Below are 20072 nucleotides of genomic sequence, written 5' to 3'. Positions count from 1 at the left end.
TCGATCGATTTCCGGGTAAGGAGCAAACAAGAGATAAAAGAAAAACAAGCGATTGCAATGAGCCCCTGTACTCTGGGGCGGAGGGGACTTCCGTGTACCTCATCGAGAAACGGGCGTGGCAGGGGGGTCCGTTTGTCCAGGGCGACCGCCACCCTGGAGGCGGTGCAGTATCTGCGAAACCAGGCCCACTTGTGCGTCTCAGCGCAGCAGGGCAGGGTGTCCAGCTCCAGATCACAGGCCAGCGCTACCAGGACCTGAACACAGAGCGACCGGGTTATGTACTGCTATTATGCACCTGAGCCGTGGCATGACAGCATGACACAGTGGCACGGTCAGAGAGGTCTAACTCACAATGATGCAGGCATTATTTCCCAGAGCGAACCACCCCGCACGCACACGCACACAGACACGCACACATACACGCACACAGACACGCACACAGACACGCACACAGACACGCACACAGACACAGACACGCACACACGCACATACACAGACAGTCACATACACACAAAGACATGCACACGCACACACAAACTCCTGATCCCCACACAAAGGTGAATACCTTGAAGAAGGGGCTGTGCAGAAGCTGCTTCCCCCCGCGGACGATGGGGTCCTCGTACTCGTACTGCCTCTGCAGGGCCTCGGGAAGACCCTTCACCAGGGCGGCCAGCGCACTGCCTGAGAAAGTCTGCAACAGCCAAAAGTGTTCCAAGGTTTTTGACTTTCCTTCGGTATGATTTCCAAGTATTTTGCCCCCGGGCTACCAGTTAGTTGACTTAAAAGTAGTGTTGTAGTGTGAAGGACCACTGCCTAACAGTCCAAATACAAATCTCCCATGCCGACAGGGAATCGATTCCCCACAAATGTACTTTCTGCACTGTGGTTCTCTAAATGCAGCACTTTGCCTTCCAGATCTGAAAATTTTAAAATTTTAAAAATGAAATATGCATGGTGGGTGTACTGTCCATTCACCCTGAAATAAAAATATATTTTGCTCTGACCTCTAACACAAACTCAGAATCTGAGTTTCCCACAGGTAATTATGACTTTTGTTGTTCATGTATTCACTCGTTCCCACTGCACACAAAGGCAGCAATAGGCCATTTCTGAAATCCCTGGAGCACTCACCAGCGACCGGGCCTCTCCATCGCAGTCACCTAGCAGTCGGTTGATGTTGATGGACTGGCCGAACTCCGTGGTCAGAAGCTTCCGGAGCCTCTGTAGCGCCCACATACGGTGACCTGCCGCTGTAGAAACAAACGTTGGAGGTAAATGTCGCAGCATAACTGCGTACGACAAGCTAGGCATATATAGGTGTGCTGCGTTCAGTGCCTGCATACATGTAATTAATAATAAATTAATTAATAACTTCTTATTTAGCTGACACTTTTATCCAAAGCGACTTTAGACAACAGTTGACTAAGCAGGGGACAATCCTCCCTGCAGCAATGTGGGGTTAAGGGCCTTGCTCAAGAGCTCAACAGCTGTGCGGATCTTATTGTGGCTACACGGGGGCTTGAACCATCAACCTTGCGGGTCCCAGTCATGTACCTTAGCCACGAGGCAACAGGCTGCCTCCAGTACACGTACCCAGTGCGCTGAGCTGCGCGCATGCGGCTAACGAGGCGGCTAGCCGCGGCACGATGCCCCTGTTTGAGGCGAAGTTGAGGCGGAAGTCCAGAAGGCAGGTGACCAGGTCCATTGAAGGGCAGGAGAGGATGCAGCGGTCCGACAGCAGGTCCTTGGGCCCTGGGGTGAGGAGGAAATCCCATCAGCCACTGCAGGATCCATACCTTAATCTCATCTCAAATTTCATCAGAAACTCAACTCATCTCAATCACAACATCTCATCTCAAAAATACAATTTAACACAATCTCAGGTCATTTTAATTTAATCCCAAAAACATCTAATCTCAAACTGAACTAATCTTAATCTAAACTAATCTACTTTTGTCTCATTTTATTTAATCTGAAAAACAACATATCATATCCAACCCAACTCTTTTTAATTTACTTTCAAACACATCTCCCTTCAAACTCAACTCATCTTAATCACATCTCAAACTCAACTCATCTTAATCACATCTCAAACTCATCTCATCTCAGATGCAACTAAACCGGTCTCAGTCATCTCAAACTCCCAAATTACTCAAAACAAACAGTGAGACACACAAATATGGTTGCATTTCATAACGCTGTAATGTAGAACTGCACTTGACATCACTTGAAAACGGTGTGAGCGCGTACCGGCAGCGGGCATGATGGGATACACGGTGTAGCGCCAGCCCCAGCCATTGACAGAGCCGTCGCTGGTGAACTTCCACTTGAGCTCGTCGCCCGGGATACGAAGCTCACTTGACCAATCAGACCACTCACGACCTTGCAATGCACAGCAACAAAATGGCAGACCATTACTAACCTGTGATTGGAGGATCCATCTGACAGCACTGTGACTGTCCATACTCCCCCACAGACTGAAAACTCACCTGTACACTCTTTCATGACTCAACATACCCTGAGCGTCTAACAACATCTAATCTAACTTTATTTGCAAAGCCATTTGTTTAAAGCACATTTTATCGTGAACTGTCCAGTTTTAGAACATCGGCTCTTGGTGGCTGGTGTTTCAAAAACTGAGCAAGTCAAGTCTAGAGTTTTAGAACAATTAGTGATTCAATATAACAGTTAAAATGGAAACAGTCGTTTATTTGTTTACTCTGCGCTTTGGTGTGAACTGCCTAGTCCATAATCACGGACATTTTTGAGATTTAAATTCCCATTATTTAAATTCCCTTAATGTTATGGTATAAGTTTATGTAGGACTACTACTACTGGTTACGATTCTGATCTTGACACCATCTATGCTTAAACCTTTGTAGGCCAGATTCACAGAAGGATTAAGCGATCACAAAACTATTAGTTTCGTATGGAGAATCTCTTTCAGTCCCAAGAGTGCCATTATACATTTTCAACCAAATCAAAATATCATATACCACTGTTTTGAGGCCTATTGAAACCTCACCAAAATTCTCAGCTCTCTCAATTTTTTTTACAAAGCCGAAAACACCTTGGGATTTTGGTGGAGCCACTTTGGTAATCTAGGCTTAATATGTCTGTGAAATTGAGCCTTTGTGTGTTTTTCCCCCTCCCTAGACCCAGCAGTGTTTGATGAATCCCTAAATGTAAATGTAAATTAAACCAATCCAAAGCCTGTGTACACACTGAAGAAGGATCAGCTGTCCAAAAGCAGCAGGAACAATCAAACGAATGTGTTTGTTTCTTAACTTCTCAAGTTTAAACTGGATAAACGAAGGTGCCCGGGGGATTTGGCGCAAATAACTAGATCACCTGATCGGACGGACACGATCCTATTGGCCCCGTCCATGATGGTGAGCGGGTCGTGCCGCCTCTCAGTGGAACACTGGCGGTCAAACTCAACCCTCAGTCCTTCAGCCCCTGGAACAAATGATAAGCTTTCTTCATTTTATTGTTTTTGGTGCATGTGGTTACTCGTCTACAGAAGCTGTTGTGCTATTGTATAGTATAGCATGAAGACAAAGCATGTTCATAAACACACAGTACTACAGCAGAGATGTGGCTTTAACTCGTATAAAAATTCTGACCATGTAAGTGTCTTTGTTGTATCACATTTTTTTATATACTTGATATATAGGGGATGCGTAATAAGGATTACATACTTACAGTAATGGATACTGGACCTATGAAGCAGTTATATGCAATGATATCTTGATATTTAAAAGTCTGAATGTTTTAATATGAAATACTATGAAAAGATTCAAATGCGAGTGGTGATTTGTTGCTTATATCTTTAATGCATTTATATTGTAATGCGAAGCCGAAAAACAAATTCCCACCAAGTGTGGACAATAAAGTTTAAAATGAAAATGAACTCTACCACTTTCTCCCCACCATCTTTTGATCACAACCACAGGCTGTAATAATACTGTATAATATATATGGGTTACACTGATTTTCCCCTCATCACCGTAAAGCGCTTTGAGTAAGAGAAAATCTTGATATAAATGCAATGAATCATCATCATCATCATCATCATCATCATCATCATCATCATCATCATCATCATCATCCCAGGCTCCTCGCTGACCTGGGATCTTGACGGTCCCGCTGGTGGACGTGTCGTCGGTGTAGGGGTGACTGCTCTCCACCACCACGGGCTGGGAGGAGAGGCGGCCACTCTGAGAATCTGTGGCCACGTCCTCCAGCTCGGTCACACACAGCTCCAACAGCATGTCAGCCACCTGGGAGGGAGGGAGACGGACAGACAGACAGAGATGGACAGACGGACAGGCAGACAGATGGATGAGGTCGCATGGTCAGTGACAGACTCCATCAGTGGCTTCTCTCAAAACTGAGGAATATGTCCCGTGGTCTGGTTCAACACTAGATATGACTACTTTCTTTATATAATAACTACCTTGGGCTTGTTCAGGTTCATCACGACAAATACTAGTTTAATTTATATAATATGTTCCTGTGCTCCAGATTATTTATTTTCTCAATATAATAACACTGTAAATATGTATTTATTGATTTTACTCAGGAAATAAATATATACTTCTCGGGTCCAATAACATCTAAAAATCCAGTAAAAGTCTAATGACCATACCAAGCCCTAACATATCGCAACACGTAGCACAGTCAGAGACGTTTACAGAGTGAGCCCTCCTGGCGACAGACCTGCGGGTATGCGGTGCCCATGCCTGACAGCACGGCCGAGAGCACCTCCCTGCCCTTCTCCCCCGAGCGCACCGACACGGCCAGCTTCAGCAGGTCCACCATCACGCGCGTGTCGTCCGGAACCAGCAGGCTGGTGAACTCGTCCAGGTACTGAGGCTCGGGCCCCGTCACCTTGCTCTGGTTCTCTGAGTCCTGGGAGATAAGAGGAAGGGGCCTGTTTAGCACGCGCTCCCACAGAATACACACGTTTACTGAGCTTTGAATGGATCTCTCTGAGAATTGGGGGTAGCACTGGGTTCAGCTGGAAATTACACTGCTACAGTATGGAACACATTTGTTTGCTAAATGGCTTTAAGTCATCAAGGTATCAAATAAGCCTCCACCCACTGTGTTGCTTTACAGAGATGAAGTAGATACAAAAATAATAATTCTCCTGAATATTCAACAGGAAAATTTGTCAGGAGAAACTATTATTTTTGCATCTACTGCATATTTGGCAGCAGCACGGTGGGTTTGAGGCTCATTTAATACCCTGGATCCTTGATGACTTACAGAAATTTAGCCAACAAATGTGTTCCATACCGTAACAGTGTCATTTACAGCTGAATCTAGACCCAGCCCTCAATTCCCATAGATATCCTTTCAAATGAAGAGTTTGAGTAACACTTGTAGGATAACCTGAAAATAGGATAACCTGAAAATAAGACATCCTGACTCTGACGTTGATAGGTCACAGATATCAGGAAGTCATGGCGTTCAAAGGATTTGTAACAAAATACTAAACATGACTACTTTCATTTACATTACATTTCTGTGTCCAAAGCATTATGGTGCCCTGAAAGGGGGGGGGGGGGGGGCTGTGTTTAAACACTGCTGTTATTTCTACATGATGAAACTTGGTGCACTTTAACCATATGTGATTTGTTGCATTACAAATCTCAAATTGTGGAGTATAGAGGCAAATAAATAAATGACACATTATATAAATGATAAACATTACTGAGGGCATGGTATTGTATCAGTATATTTTCAGTACACTGAAATAAATTCTTTAACATCCATTCATTCCTCTGTAAAAACTCAACTCCAATGTAGGTCTACACCCACCCAACACATCCGTGCGAATGTCTATAACCTAGTGTGTTCATGCAATTGGCTGCATTCCCCCAGCATGTTGGCGCGATTGGCCGGTTGGAGCTGACCTCTTTGGTCTTGGTCATGGTCTCGGCGATGATGCTGGCTGCTCCGGGGTCGTCCGTCACGGGGATGAAGGGGCGCGAGGAAGCCGCGGCCGCAGAGGGCGTTACCGCCGACGACGGCGTGATGGCATCTTCCGAGGGTGCCGTCTGGTCACATGATCACACACAGATCGACCATGTGTCAATCGTCAGAACATCACTGAACATTCGGACCTGCTCAGCCCAGATTACATTAAAGATTCTATTCAGAAGAACAAAATCGATACACTTCTCCCCTGCTCAAAATGTACAAATGTATATTGGAAAATATCACTCAGAGACTAACTCAGAACTTGCAGGTTCGATCGCCGAAATTGCACACTGCCATTGCATTCGTGAGAAAGGTACTGAACCTGAATTTCTTTATTGTATGAATGCAATAAAATAATGTAAGCTGTGCGTAAATCACTCAGGCTAAGTGTGAACCTAGGACATCACTGTTCGCTCAAGAAAGAGCTATCACAATCATTCATTAACAGCGTGCATCATTCTGACATAAGAGGCTGTGTAAAAGAGCCCTTGGCAAACGCTTTCATTGAATGAAATTTCACCTCGCCCCTCTTGTCCTGCCAGGGATTAGGGCTGAGCCGCTCTTCTGTTTCGGGGGGTACGGGGGGCTCCTCGGCCTCTGAGGGGCTGGAGGCACTCGAGTCGTCTGAGGGCGGGATGGGGGAGCTGGACGGGCACTCCACAGGCATGATCATACAGGCGGGCATCAGGGCTCCCACCACTGCGTCCCTGGAAGCCCACAAAACACACACTATATAGTCAAACCCAAACCACAACTGTGTCCCTGGGAGCCCACAAACACACACAAGACAGTCAAACCGAAACCACCACTGCGTCTCTGAGGGCCCCCATACATGCACAGACACCCACGAACCCAAATCAACGCTGGGTCATTCCAAGAAAAAGCAATCAGATGTCGGGGGTGACTCAAACTTTCTGTAAATGTTGTGCAAAACCTTAGCCTCATTGACATTGCTATTCTACAGCTATAAGGGAGGGTGGCACCCAAAAAGTCACTCCTGAGGAGAAATTGGGGTTTGTGTTGATTTACAAGCATCATATCTTTGGCATTAAAGCAGGGGAAAAACCTGAAAACATGTAGTCTGTTTTTGCGTATTTGGACTGAACCAAACCTGTAAATGAAAGCCATTGTAATTGCTGGGCCGGGTGCCATGCCTACCGGGCATAAATGATCTGTAGGGCTGACAGGACGTGGGAGAGGGCCTGCTGCTTGGCCAGGTTTCCGTCCAGCGACAGCAGGATCTTAGCCAATGACGGTCTGTTGGGTTTGACGTTGCTCTGGCCAATCATCTTGTTGCTCACTGCAGAAGCGTCGCTGTCTGAAGGGACCCCTGGCGAATACAGACACGAAATCCCCCACAAACCGTGATTACACAGCTCACTTGTGTCCCCCCCAAAACGGTGATTGCAAACCTCATCCTCTCACAAAGTCCACCAAAGGTGATTAAACATCTAAACTTCGAGACCTCCACAAAACCACTTAACGATGATCACGCATCGCCCTCCCTAAATACGGATTATACCAATCGCCTCCCCCCACAAACGCCCCAAACGATGATTACAGGGCTCACTCCCCCCATCCAATTTCTCAAATTTACCCCTGAGGGTCATCAGCAAGGGGATTAAAGGCTTAGTTTTTCAGTCTTCTCATTTCAAACACAGATAACCGCTCCCAAGGTGAGGCATTACACACAGCGGCCTAAGAGACAGAAATAATAAAACTATGCTTGGACACCGTGTGACTTTACGTAATTACCAGTCAGCACAGCTCTCTATGGACATTACAGCTTTCCTGACTAGAGAAATTGTAATGAATCTGCAGACCTGGGTCCAATATGTGATTGTCTGACATGTCATTACATTACATTAAATTACATTACAGGCATTTGGCAGACGCACATACCCAGAGCAGCGTACAAAAAAGTGCATAACCAGGTACAAGTGTGCTGAAAGAGAGGGATTCAAACTTTGCTGTGCTTGATTGATCTTGCCTGGTGCAACTGAGCCAGTAAAGCGAAGAAAAGTATAATGTATTTGACCCAGGTCTGGTACAGAGGTATAAAAGAGTAATGGCCCTGTTGTGATTTCATACTTGAAATCCAAGGCAGAGAAAGAGGCAATGAAAGCCGTGTAAATAACTGACATTCAGACTTCAAGTGGAGGCAGGAGAGAACTGCCAGAAATAATGGGTTGATAGAAGAATTTCAGACACTCTTGAAGAGAAATGAACAATGCAGGATTTGAGTTTTTCTTAACAATAAACATTTTGTTACCACTTCCCTCTGAGAGAAACCAAACACAATAATATATTCACACCACATCCTTGCAACAGTTGTGTAACTGAAATTAGAAGGAAAGCAAAGTTGAACAGACTCCCGTACTTTGCCTAATACTTAAAAAGCACCTTAGTCAAGTGCAACGTTCAGTCACGTAGACCCACAGAACGTCTGAGGGGAAATGCTGCACTTGAATGAAGTATGTTTTTAAATGTACTTATTTATTTTAACCTTTATTTAACCAAAGGGAGGTCCATTAAGAATGTTTCTTTTTCAAGGATGCACTGAGTGAACAGTTCCAAGTGGGGAAAGCTAGAAAAAGAACAGAGGTAAAGCTTGCCCAAAGGTTCTTCCTTTTCCATTTAGGGACCAGCAACCAGCAACCCTGCAGTTGCCAGTCTAGCGACCTACCGAACCGCTAGGCTAGCCTGCCACCAAAGTCCCTTCAAAAACACCTTTCTGCTTTTTACATTACATTACATTACATTACAGGCATTTGGCAGGCGCTCTTATCCAGAGCTACGTACAACAAAGCGCAAACCCATCACCAGGAACAAGTGGGCTTTAAGACCCTAGAGGGAGGGTACAATTTCAAGTGCTAAGAGTGCAACAAAGAGCAGCTCAAAAGTCTGTATCCAGTTGTGACATGAGAATGAAAGGCCTCACCCAGGTAGGAGGCTCCCAGCGAGTCCCTGGCGGTCTGAAAGAGGACAGGCTCGTGGACAGAGGGCGTGGTCACGTCCATGGTCGTCCAGGCGACGCTGTGGGAGGAGCCACAGGCCACGCGGGTGATCTTCTGGCCTTCGAGGCCCTGCACCAGCGTGGGCTTCCTGTTTACGGTGGTCGTGCCGTTCCCCTGCTGCCCGTGGTCGTTGTCTCCCCAGGCATAAACCTACATGGGACAGGAGAGGAGAATTAATGGGTCTGGGTGTTCTGGAGTGGCTTTACAGAAATTTTATAATAAAATAATAATAAATAATTGAAAAATATATTTCTTATTTATATGGTGCCTCTCTCAAACCCAAGGACTCTTTACAGAGTAAAGGATAAAAACTGCTAAATTCAACAGTAAAAATACCAGAAAACATTTTTCTGAAATGAACAAGCAAGGGAGAGGACGACACAAAGGATACAAAGGTGAAGTAGGAAAAGCTTTCCAAAACCAGAATTCATCATTTCAAATCAGACCTGGGTCAAATACGTAATTGTTTTGGATTTCAATACTTTTCTGCGCTCGATTGATCTTGCCTGGTGCAACTGAGCCAACCAAGAGGACCAGAAGGTGGAATTGGTATGCTTTTAGGTTCCAATATACCAAGCAAACTCATGGAAAAGCGTAGAAAAGTATTTGAATCCAAAACAATTACGCATTTGACCCAGGCCTGTTTAAAGATTCCGGAAAAATTCCATACATTTCGGGGCCCGTCAGAGCCCGCAGAAAGGGGCCGTGAAGCAGACTGAAGCGGACGGTCGTTAGGAAGAGCAGGACTGCGCCACTCTGCAAGGTCGCCGGCCGCCATTCCGAGCCGTGCATCACTGATAACGGCAGGACACAGAAGCCTCTGCCTCTCTCTCCGCTTTATCTTGTCAAAGGAACCTCGGAGGCTTTTCAAGGCACCGCCAATAAATACATTTTAAAAGAAATAAATACGCCGCAGGGTAGAAAATTAGACTTGTCGGTTTTTCCGTCGGCAGGTGATAAGCGCGCTCGGCCTTATCGAGGTTGTGTTAGAAATGCCGGAGCCAAGGTCCCCCAAACAAAGAGCGATGGCAACATCATTGATCATTCCCGACATCCCGCAAAACAAAAACTTTTCAGATAAGGGCCATTAAAGAATAATGATCTTTGCTTACTTTTTTCAGACTAAGTGAAATAAAAGGGGAGGCAGGTAGACTCGTAAGTGGACTGGACTTTGGAAGCTGTAGTTGAGACTGCATGTTTGATTCTCTGGTGGGCCACTCGCCAAGTTGCTGCGCCTTGCTCAAGGGCCCAACAGCTGCATGGATCTTATCTTGGCCACAAACCTTCCAAACCTAGTCATGTACCCTCAGCCTTAGCCACTGGGCTACAGTTATTATTTTTTGTTATTCAACAACAATAGAAAAACCCAATATGCAAGCCTAGCTTTAAACATAATACCAAACTACGTACTGATGTCCATACTAGCAACAAGCTGCATGAAGACAATTTCTGAAAAAATAAGGGCAAATATACACTCTGAGCGCTTATTATTATTTTACTTATTTTATTATTTTATTAAGTCTTCTGCTGCCTACCCACTTAGACAAGGCATTTCTGACCGCAGAACTGCCGCTCACTGGATGTTTTTGGGTTTTCGCACAATTCTGAGTAAAATTTCGAGACCCATTCTGATAGTTAATGTGAACATTACCTGAAGCTCCTGACCCGTATCTACATGCTTGTACGCATACCACTGCTGCCACACGATCGGCTGATCAGATAATCGCATGAATAAACAGCTGTACAGGTGTTCCTAATAAAGTGCTCAGTGAGTGTATATATAAAATGTGTGGTCAATGAATAAAATGAGACAGTAAGAAGGTAATGTTAAATGAATGAGGAATGCAGTGGCGCGCAGGCGGACCGACCTGCCCAGTGTCCGTCACAGCCAGGCAGTGCAGCGCCCCCACGGCCACATGGACGATCTTCTTCCCCCGCAGGCCCTCCACCATCTGCGGCTTCCGCACGTGCACGTCCGTGCCGTGGCCCAGCCGGAAGTAGTCCCCTTTACCCCTGACGGGCCACAGAGAGACGGTCACTGCACATCGTGACCTTAGGCCTTAGGCAGACACTCTTATCAGGAGCGAGGATCTTATCGCGGCTACACCGGGGCTTGAACCACCAAACTACTGGGTCCCAGCCATGGACCTTAGAATACAATCCCTGCAAAGTTTTTGCAAAGTCTAAAAAATAAAATCCCTGCAGCAAACTTATACAAAACCAATACAAAAATTGTGTGTATATATTTTTCCATTCACAAACAGGTGTTAATGATTCAATGATGAAATGATATTCCAAAATAATATTTATTATTAATTAAATATTAAATATATTATATATTAAATCAATTCTACAAAATGAAAATGTAATATTAATATATTAAAACAATATACAGTATAAGCTATTCTTTGGCATTTTTCTTAACCATAGAGGCTAAGGCCACAAATCTTTCACATTTTTCCCATGGCTTTTTTTAAAAGCTAGGCTATGACAGCTGAAAAAAATATCCTATGTCATAGCACATCTTGTTTAAAAGCCAAGTTATGACAGCTGAAAAAAACGCCTACAAAATGGCAGTTTTGCACACGTCTCTCTGGATGACAGCATTTGCTATACAGATATAATGTAACATAATACGACTTAATACTGGTGGACTGCTCAGTGAACTTAACATTTATTAATCATAAATGGGCCTTCTTGGTGACACTGCACTTTGAGTGTAACTCACACTGATGGTCTCCACATTCATAAGTGGCTCTGGAAAAGAGCTTCTACTAAGTGACTGTAATGTAATGCTACATAATGGGTCCCCTCTAAAGCTTACCAGGTCCAGACCGCTCCAGACTTTGTGAGAGCCAGGGAGAACTGGGCCCCGCACTCGATCTGGCACACGCCCTGCCCGTTCAGCCTCTCGATGTTCTGGGGGATGTTGCAGCCCTCGCTGCCCCCTCGGCCCAGCTTCCCGAAGTCTCCGTCCCCCCAGGAGAACACCAGCCCTGTGGAGGCAGAGAGAAAACCGTTTCACAATGGACCCGCAACAGTCTCTGACTGCAAACACAGACGCAGTGAGGTCACATTCAGCCATTCGTGCGTCAGTGTTTCAGTCCAGTCCGGCATCACGAGTACCTTCATCCGTCAGAGCCAGGGTCTGAGCATCACGACTCCCACAAGCCACCTGGACGACACGGTGACCCAGAAGCACTTTCACCTGCACCCGAGAACGAGAAATGAATCATGGGTAATTTAGTCATTGAACGCAGAGAAGGAAAACCATATTCATCAGGTCACGATCGATAAGAAATCTGAGTGAGTGAGTGGAGTGAGTGAGTATAAAGAATAACTGAGCTATGGGTGGTGTATAAAGTATAGCTGAGCTATATGTACCAGTTTGGGCCGGAGTTGGGTGGTGTATAAAGCATAGCTGAGCTGTATGTACCAGTTTGGGCCGGAGTTGGGTGGTGTATAAAGTACAGCTGAGCTATATGTACCAGTTTGCGCCGGAGCTGGGTGGTGTATAAAGTATAGCTGAGCTGTATGTACCAGTTTGGGCCGGGGGAGGGTGGTGTATAAAGTATAGCTGAGCTGTATGTACCAGTTTGGGCCGGAGCAGGGTGGTGTATAAAGTACAGCTGAGCTGTATGTACCAGTTTGGGCCGGAGCAGGGTGGTGTATAAAGTACAGCTGAGCTGTATGTACCAGTTTGGGCCGGAGCAGGGTGGTGTATAAAGTACAGCTGAGCTGTATGTACCAGTTTGGGCCGGAGTTGGGTGGTGTATAAAGTACAGCTGAGCTGTATGTACCAGTTTGGGCCAGAGCTGGGTGGTGTATAAAGTATAGCTGAGCTGTATGTACCAGTTTGGGCCGGAGCAGGGTGGTGTATAAAGTACAGCTGAGCTGTATGTACCAGTTTGGGCCGGAGCTGGGTGGTGTATAAAGTATAGCTGAGCTGTATGTACCAGTTTGGGCCGGAGCAGGGTGGTGTATAAAGTACAGCTGAGCTGTATGTACCAGTTTGGGCCGGAGCTGGGTGGTGTATAAAGTATAGCTGAGCTGTATGTACCAGTTTGGGCCGGAGCTGGGTGGTGTTGTCTCCGTGCCCCAGTCGGCCATACTCCCCCAGGCCCCAGCTGTACAGCTCCCCACTGGAAGTGATGGCTGCGCTGTGGGAGCTCCCGCAGGCGATGTCCCGGATCCGCTTAGTCTTCAAGGCCTCAATGAGGCGCGGCTTGTCACAGTTCCTGCATTTTACAGTGAAAAATACATTTTTAATGGTGGTGCCATTCGTCGTCTGAGAAAAAAATGGGTTAATGCCAGCAAAAGCATTTCTTATTATGGTATATGTTGCAGGCCAGCATCTTTTCTGGCCCATCTGCCAGAAGGATTAGAAAGGAAACAACGTTTTTAATGACGCAAGTACCATTCATTCATCACTAGAAGAAACTCCTAAACAAAAAAAAACTCCTAAACTGCGGAAAAGTTTCACTTGTTCATTGCCATTTATTGAACCTGGGAAAAAAAAAAAAAAAAAAAAAAAAAAAAAAAAACTATTCTTTTTTTACTTTCACTTCAAGTATAATCATTTCCTGAGCACCTGACAGTGATTTGACAGATGTGTAAACACTGTAGAAAGCGCAGCCATTTAATCAAATGTCAAAACTATGGACAAGTTTGGTGTGCTTTAGTACTTTAATGAAACTCAATGGATCTGCATTGCTCACATCCTGCTGAAGTGTCCCAGTTTCCCATCGTCTCCCTCGCCCCAGGAGAAGACCTTCCCGTCCACCGTCAGGGCCATGGCATGGCGCCCTCCTGCAGGTAAGGATGAGTCACAATGAGAGAGTGAGGGACAATACACTGAGCGGACAGTCACTGACTAGTTTTAACCAATTAATAAAACACTTTCCACAACAGAAGAAAAAAAATTGGTTCAGATCAAAATTTGTCACTGCACTTCAAAAAACAAAGAAAAGTCTTCAGTATCTTAGAAATTAGATTTTAAGCCAAAATATATGACTGAAATTCTTTCTAAATGAGACAAATGCCAATGAGGTGAGAAAGCGACTAATCTCAAGATTTGCCAATGGGGTGAGGAAACAGTAACCTAATAAGCTAATATTTTCTACACGAGAGAAAAGATCTTAAGCATTATTACAAGACAGAAAAGCTTGTTAAAACACACTTTTCAGCATGGGAATGTCCTTTGGTTTGGTGAAGGCTGGAGGTGAGTCAGAACAGTTTCTGTACAGTTAGTAGCACAGGGTGGGTGAATGACAGTGGCCGTGGCCCTGAGTACTGACCCGAGTGCACCGCCACCTTCTTCACCACGTAGTTGCTGAGGGCAGAGATCTGGCGGGGGATGGGGATGGTGCCGCTGGAGAGACCCAGGCCCAGCCTGCCGTTAGTGGCCTCACCGCACGCATACACCTTTCCCTCCGCCGTCACTGCAGAGGTCAGAACCAGAGAGTCAGTTATAATTACAGTCAGAGACAAGAGGAGAAATGAAGCAGAGCCAAGTCAAGAGAGCCAGAATTAATGTCAAAGAGCCAGAAAATTCAGCGTCAAAGAGCCAGAGTCAATGTCAAAGCCAAAGTGTCAGTCAGTGAACTTGATGATTATTATTATTATTATTATTATTATCATCATCATCATTATCCCATCTCAGAATCACCAAATTGAGCTAACCACTCACCTGCAAACAGGCTCTTTGACCCGCCTGCCACCTGCACCACGTTGAGGGCAGAGAGGGTTTCAGAGAAGGAAGGCACCTTGATCTGCAAATGGAAACGGGCAGAGTATGACATGAAGAGACATAACAGCTGGAATGATAAAGAGAGATTGTAATTCATACCGTTCATAAATTACGCATTAATTAATTTGGCTTTACTCAGAACAAACATTCACTGTTTTCTTAACAATTGATGGTTGGAACATGAAATGATACAAGAGAGAAGCCACGGGAGGTGTGCCGTTCTGGACGTACTTTGGACCCCTTGAGACCCCCCAGCTGGTCTTTGTCGTTCAGGCCCCAGACAAACACTTTGGTTCGGATGGACGCCGCCGACTCCAGGCCGGCGGACTTCTTCCGAGCCAGACTGGCGGGGGGAAAGACAGAGGACACAAGATCAGCAACGTCACATGAAGTCTGGTCCAAAGAAAGCATAGTTTTTGCCAACAGAGGATAATCATCTACGTCCACGGGCTCATCTTCAAATCTTCTCAAAACATCTTCATCTACTTGATATTTGTCATTTCTACATTTTGTGTGGTTACTGCCATTGTAAAACTTTACACAATACTACGCAAAGCAAAATGCACACTGGAACAACAATCCATTGTTCAATTTTTACCTGGAAATCAACCCCTCCAATATTCCAGATATCCCTATAGCCTGTTATCCCTGCCAAAGTTTCTTAATGTGTCCAAAACATGTGCGTGCTGTACGGCTTTGGATTTTCACAGCAATTGTCTTCTTGCAATTATGGCATTAGAGCCCAAAATCCTCTGTAATCCGTATTAATATCCAGCAAAATCCTTCCCCAGAAGCCGATATCTCCGCTGATCCCAAGGTATAAAAACCAGTCCCAGTGCCTCCTGATGTCTCCGCCGGCGTCGATGTTCTGGCTCCCAGAGCAACATCGTCTGGACTTCTCTGCTAATCTGTCAGGTGCCTCAATCAATGAGAGCAGCTGCTGCCATCGGCAGTCTCAACACGAATACGGATTAAAGCTTAAATCCAAACTGCCCCTCTATTCGGATAAATCACTTCTTTGGCCTTGGCATGGCACAGTACCTTTCGTACTGTCTGCTTAACTACGACATTCTGGGCAGGTGAAGTCTCTGCCTCCCTGCTGGAATCACACCTACACTTGGGCAGCCCCAAAGCTCTGGAACGACTTCCCCCCAACACAAACTGCGGCTTAGAAACCTACGGAGCCCCCTTACACATCCTAGGTAAAAACAAATACATATATAGATGCGGAAAGCCGTGGTTTTGCGATCTGCGTGTTCAGTTTGCAAATCAGTATCCCCAGTTTTGTAAACCGTGCACTCGGTTTGCCAATCGTACACTCAGTCTTTAAAAACAGTTTTGAAAGTCCAATGGTAAAATAGGATTCTTGAGCGAAAATGGGGGGGTGACTCTTCATACCAACTGCCGAAACTGATACCTCGAAAACTGGTGCCTTGGAATTACCTCTCACTGTCCTCAGGTATGTTTTGTCCATTTACCAAAATTACCTGGAATGCTGATGTAATAATAGACACTGTATATACACAACATATATACAGTCTATAGTCTTTAATATTGACCTACCTTACTTTATGGTAACCCCTGACAGTTTGGACCGGTAAACATTAGATATGAACCTCAAAATATACTGTATTGTGAAATGTATTATATACATTGTATTACTCTTGGTGACCACATGTTTATGTTCACTGTAGGCATACCATTTGTTTAAAATGTAAAAAAATATAAAGAATAAAATAAAGACGTATGGGATGGGATGGCGTATTCACCGAAGAGCAGTGAGGACGCCATACCTCCCCGTGCCGGTCTTGTCTTCGTCCTCCTCCTCGTTGTCGGACGCCAGGAAGGGCACGGTCGCCAGGTCCTCGTCCTCTGCGCGGATCCGGCCCACGATCCCCAGCCCGTGGATCTTGCAGTCGATCCCCGAGCTCCGACACTGCTTGATGGCGATTTCGATGTAGCGGTGATACTGCAGCGTGGGAGCAGGGAACCAACTGAAACTCTACAGGACGCTGCTAAACTCCTGTTACTTTGCTCATTCATTAACACGTTAAAGAGACTTTGTTTCCGCTCTACAGGTATATCAATTATGGGAGAAGATACATTTCTACAATTGAGAGTCTATAATGTTTTCAGTTTTTGATATTTTATTTTAATATTATATGTGTATACAATATCATTTTATTGCCTTTTGCTGGGAAACATTTCCCAGTGCACCCTGAAAAGCAATACATAACAACACTTACCACTACCAACTACTATACCTACCATAACTACAAACTACCAGCACCACTACGACTCCAACTACAACTAGTGCTATCGCTACGGTTACTGAAATTGCTGATCAACACTTAGGTCTCACACTTATTTTTTCTCCAAGGTCAGGTATCATATAGCTAGACAGCTGCAGGTTCATCTCCACTGTGCCTTTGATGCGAGCAACAAAACATCCACACAATGTTGCTGCAATGCAGTGGCAATGTTGAGACATTGACAAAACATTCCAGAAACATTGTGAAAACATTTTGTGTCCACTAGGTAACCAGCCAAATGACTGGACGACCCTACAAAATTGAGCTATGCTATGCGGGTTACGCTAGGCACTCATACCTCAGTGCAGTCGCTTAGCAGGGGGACAGTGGTGTCAGTGGGGTTGATGTTGATTGTCTTCAGCTCTATGAGGTTGTTCAGGGAATTCCCACCTGAAAGAGTAAAGGAATAAAAACAACACAAAGTGAAACCCTGAGCTGGAATCAGACCTGGGGCAAATACATAACTGTTCTGGATTCAAATGTGTGTGAATCCACTTGTCTATGCTTTACTGAGCATGTATGGTATATTGGAACCAATGAAAAACTCTCTAAAAGTGCAAACCCCGCCTTCTGGTCCTCTTGGTTGGCTCAACTGCACCAGGCAATATCATTAATCGAGCATAGAAAAGTATTTGAATCCAAAACGGTTGCATATCTGACCCAGGTCTGGCTGGAAGAGCGAAAGGAATTGCATGCTTTAAAGTATGTAGCAGACTGTTCCGTACCCGATACCACCACCAGAGAGGGCATGTAGCTGCTGTCCGCAGGATCCACGATCATCTTCAGCCGGTGGACCAGGACATCTGGAAACAGCTCCAAACGGATCCAGTGCTGGAAGAGGGAAGAGAGGAAATGGTGTTTAGGGAACTGCTTGTAATTTGTAGGTTGTGGGTTCCCCGCTGTGGTATCCTAACCAAACATTTTCAGGAAATATAACTGCATAAATGGACTGTGTGTATAAGTGTAAGCTGTTTGCACCCTGAACAACAGTGCCTGTTAAATGCTTCAATGTAGATGTTGGGAGGCAAATTGTGTCACCTGGACCAAATGAGTGTGACCCAAACAAGTATTCATATTATACACATTTTTTAACCCAAAAATGGAATAGTTATTTTTTTTTATGAATCTAACACATAAAAGCATAATCATGTTTACATAATGTAATTCATAACAATGATGTCAGTGCCCTGTTCTACAAAGCAGGATTGCTGATTTAGCCTGATAACAACACAAAGTAAAACCTAGAATAGCTATTTTTACCATGTTTCAGATTTAGGTGAGGACCGAGTTTTACTGTGCAGTTATCTGGCTAACTAGTAATCCTGCGTTGTGGAACAGGCCCCAGGCCTTCCAGCCTATTCAGCATTAATCTACAAATGAAGAGCACCTTCCAGCGCCGTGTCTACCTTGGAATCGGTCCAAATCTCAACTACAGCACATAAAAGTGGACAACTGGGTGGCCTGTAACGTTGTGGTTAAGGTACATGACTGGGACCCACAAGGCCGGTGGTTTGATCCCCAGTCAAGCCACAATAAGATCACAGCTGTTTGGCCCTTGAGCAAGGCCCTTAATCCTACATTACATAAAAGTGTACTTTTGTGCATAAAGCTGTGCATTACATTACATTACAAGTCATTTGACTGATGCTTTTTATCCAAAGTGACTTATAATTTATTAGACTAAGCAGGAGACAATCCCCCCGAATGTGAGGTTAAGGGCCTTGTTCAAGGGCCCAAGAGCTGTGTGGATGTTATCATGGCCACACCGGGGATCGAACCACCGACCTCGTGGGTCCCAGTCATGTACCTTACCCATAGTGCATTTTAACCGCTAGCAGCCTTCCTATCGGCAAAACGGTCTCTTCACATCAGAACTACACCTCCCAGAATGCCTCGCAGGACCCACCTTGCCCTGCGAGCCGGAGGACTGCCAGCACTGCTCCCCACAGTCGACGAGGCGCGAGGCCTGGTTGACGGAGGACGACACGCTGAGGTTTTTCACGGCGCGGGACCACTCGTCGATCAGCATGCCGCGCTGGCCGCTGTGGTGCCGTTTCAGCTGCTTCCCAGACCGGCCGCAGAACGCCGGAGACTGGCCTGGTGGAGGAGACAAGCAAACAAACGGTCAGTGACACATGTTCTTCAGCTTTTTAGCGTCTATGTGCCTATACCTCTGACACGCAATACACATACACCCTGTAATACACTCTGATACACATACACCCCATAACTGCCATTACCCACACTGCCGCACCTTAGAACACAAACCCAAATCACATGACACTACTCTAAACCTAAACTTAACTAACCTGTCATCAATGTAATGTGTAACAGACTATGTCTAAACGTCAGTCACACCAAGCACTAACTCCCCTAACTTTATTTGTTTTCAGTCTCTCCTGATCGTCTGATTTACATCCAATAACACCCTGTCCTGAGAACCGCCCATGTCAATCCAACCATAGCACACTTCTGTATTGTACTTATAGTGGCCTTAAAATTGTCTGTAAATTGTGCTCTTGTGTCTTTGGATTTAATGTGATGTGATGTTTTTGTTATGTTAAATTTAATACCTACATTGAAAGAAAAACCATTGTTCATGTTATTTTAGCGCAGAACGAGTCAGCGTTTTTCTCCACTGACCTGGTTCGTTGATTCTGCCGAATGAGTGCCTGGTGTTGTGCTTGCGTGTTTTGAAGCAGTTTTCACAGAAGTCAAAGTCTTCACAGTTCCTGCATTTGAACCTGGGACCGTTGATTGGGAACATCTGGCAACCATCACACCTACATCACAAATAAAAATTCTGTTAAATTACCAAACACAGCCCATTATCCTGAACTTTCCACTAAAGAACACTGACAGCCACCATTTCATTTTTCAGTGTTTTAAATGACTCTTCTACCTGAAGCTCCAGGTGAAGCTAAAAAGAATGAATAGAAAGCCTTCACGGTCATTGCAGCACAACGAGACTGAGAGTGGTACTCTCAATAAAATAAATAGTAA

At 45.1% G+C, this 20072-nt stretch overlaps 1 protein-coding gene across 6 annotated transcripts in view; it reads right to left on the bottom strand.

The window, feature by feature from the left end:
* herc2 (HECT and RLD domain containing E3 ubiquitin protein ligase 2) overlaps positions 1 to 20072 on the bottom strand; it is a 118817-nt gene that overhangs the window by 27205 nt on the left and 71540 nt on the right. For 2 of the 6 annotated variants that reach the window (XM_061235993.1, XM_061235999.1), the window contains exons 53-77: positions 19713 to 19852; positions 18976 to 19166; positions 17795 to 17900; positions 17368 to 17459; positions 16527 to 16726; positions 14989 to 15100; positions 14698 to 14779; positions 14306 to 14449; positions 13727 to 13817; positions 13070 to 13246; positions 12135 to 12223; positions 11833 to 12004; positions 10877 to 11021; positions 8933 to 9158; positions 7150 to 7321; positions 6512 to 6698; positions 5925 to 6068; positions 4723 to 4914; positions 4130 to 4283; positions 3352 to 3459; positions 2251 to 2382; positions 1594 to 1752; positions 1132 to 1250; positions 566 to 691; positions 99 to 254 (exon numbers count right to left, since the gene is read on the bottom strand). In XM_061235993.1, the coding sequence (XP_061091977.1) occupies positions 99 to 254; positions 566 to 691; positions 1132 to 1250; positions 1594 to 1752; positions 2251 to 2382; positions 3352 to 3459; positions 4130 to 4283; positions 4723 to 4914; positions 5925 to 6068; positions 6512 to 6698; positions 7150 to 7321; positions 8933 to 9158; positions 10877 to 11021; positions 11833 to 12004; positions 12135 to 12223; positions 13070 to 13246; positions 13727 to 13817; positions 14306 to 14449; positions 14698 to 14779; positions 14989 to 15100; positions 16527 to 16726; positions 17368 to 17459; positions 17795 to 17900; positions 18976 to 19166; positions 19713 to 19852 (3616 nt within the window). Of the gene's footprint in view, positions 1 to 98; positions 255 to 565; positions 692 to 1131; positions 1251 to 1593; positions 1753 to 2250; positions 2383 to 3351; positions 3460 to 4129; positions 4284 to 4722; positions 4915 to 5924; positions 6069 to 6511; positions 6699 to 7149; positions 7322 to 8932; positions 9159 to 10876; positions 11022 to 11832; positions 12005 to 12134; positions 12224 to 13068; positions 13247 to 13726; positions 13818 to 14305; positions 14450 to 14697; positions 14780 to 14988; positions 15101 to 16526; positions 16727 to 17367; positions 17460 to 17794; positions 17901 to 18975; positions 19167 to 19712; positions 19853 to 20072 lie in introns of all 6 variants that reach the window. The other 4 variants (XM_061235994.1, XM_061235995.1, XM_061235998.1 and 1 more) reach the window with 4 other exon arrangements.

Source organism: Conger conger, chromosome 3 (assembly GCF_963514075.1).
Source record: "Conger conger chromosome 3, fConCon1.1, whole genome shotgun sequence".
Taxonomy (NCBI): Eukaryota; Metazoa; Chordata; class Actinopteri; order Anguilliformes; family Congridae; genus Conger; species Conger conger.
Note: the sequence above shows the minus strand (reverse complement) of the source record. Positions and strands in the feature narration are given on the sequence as shown.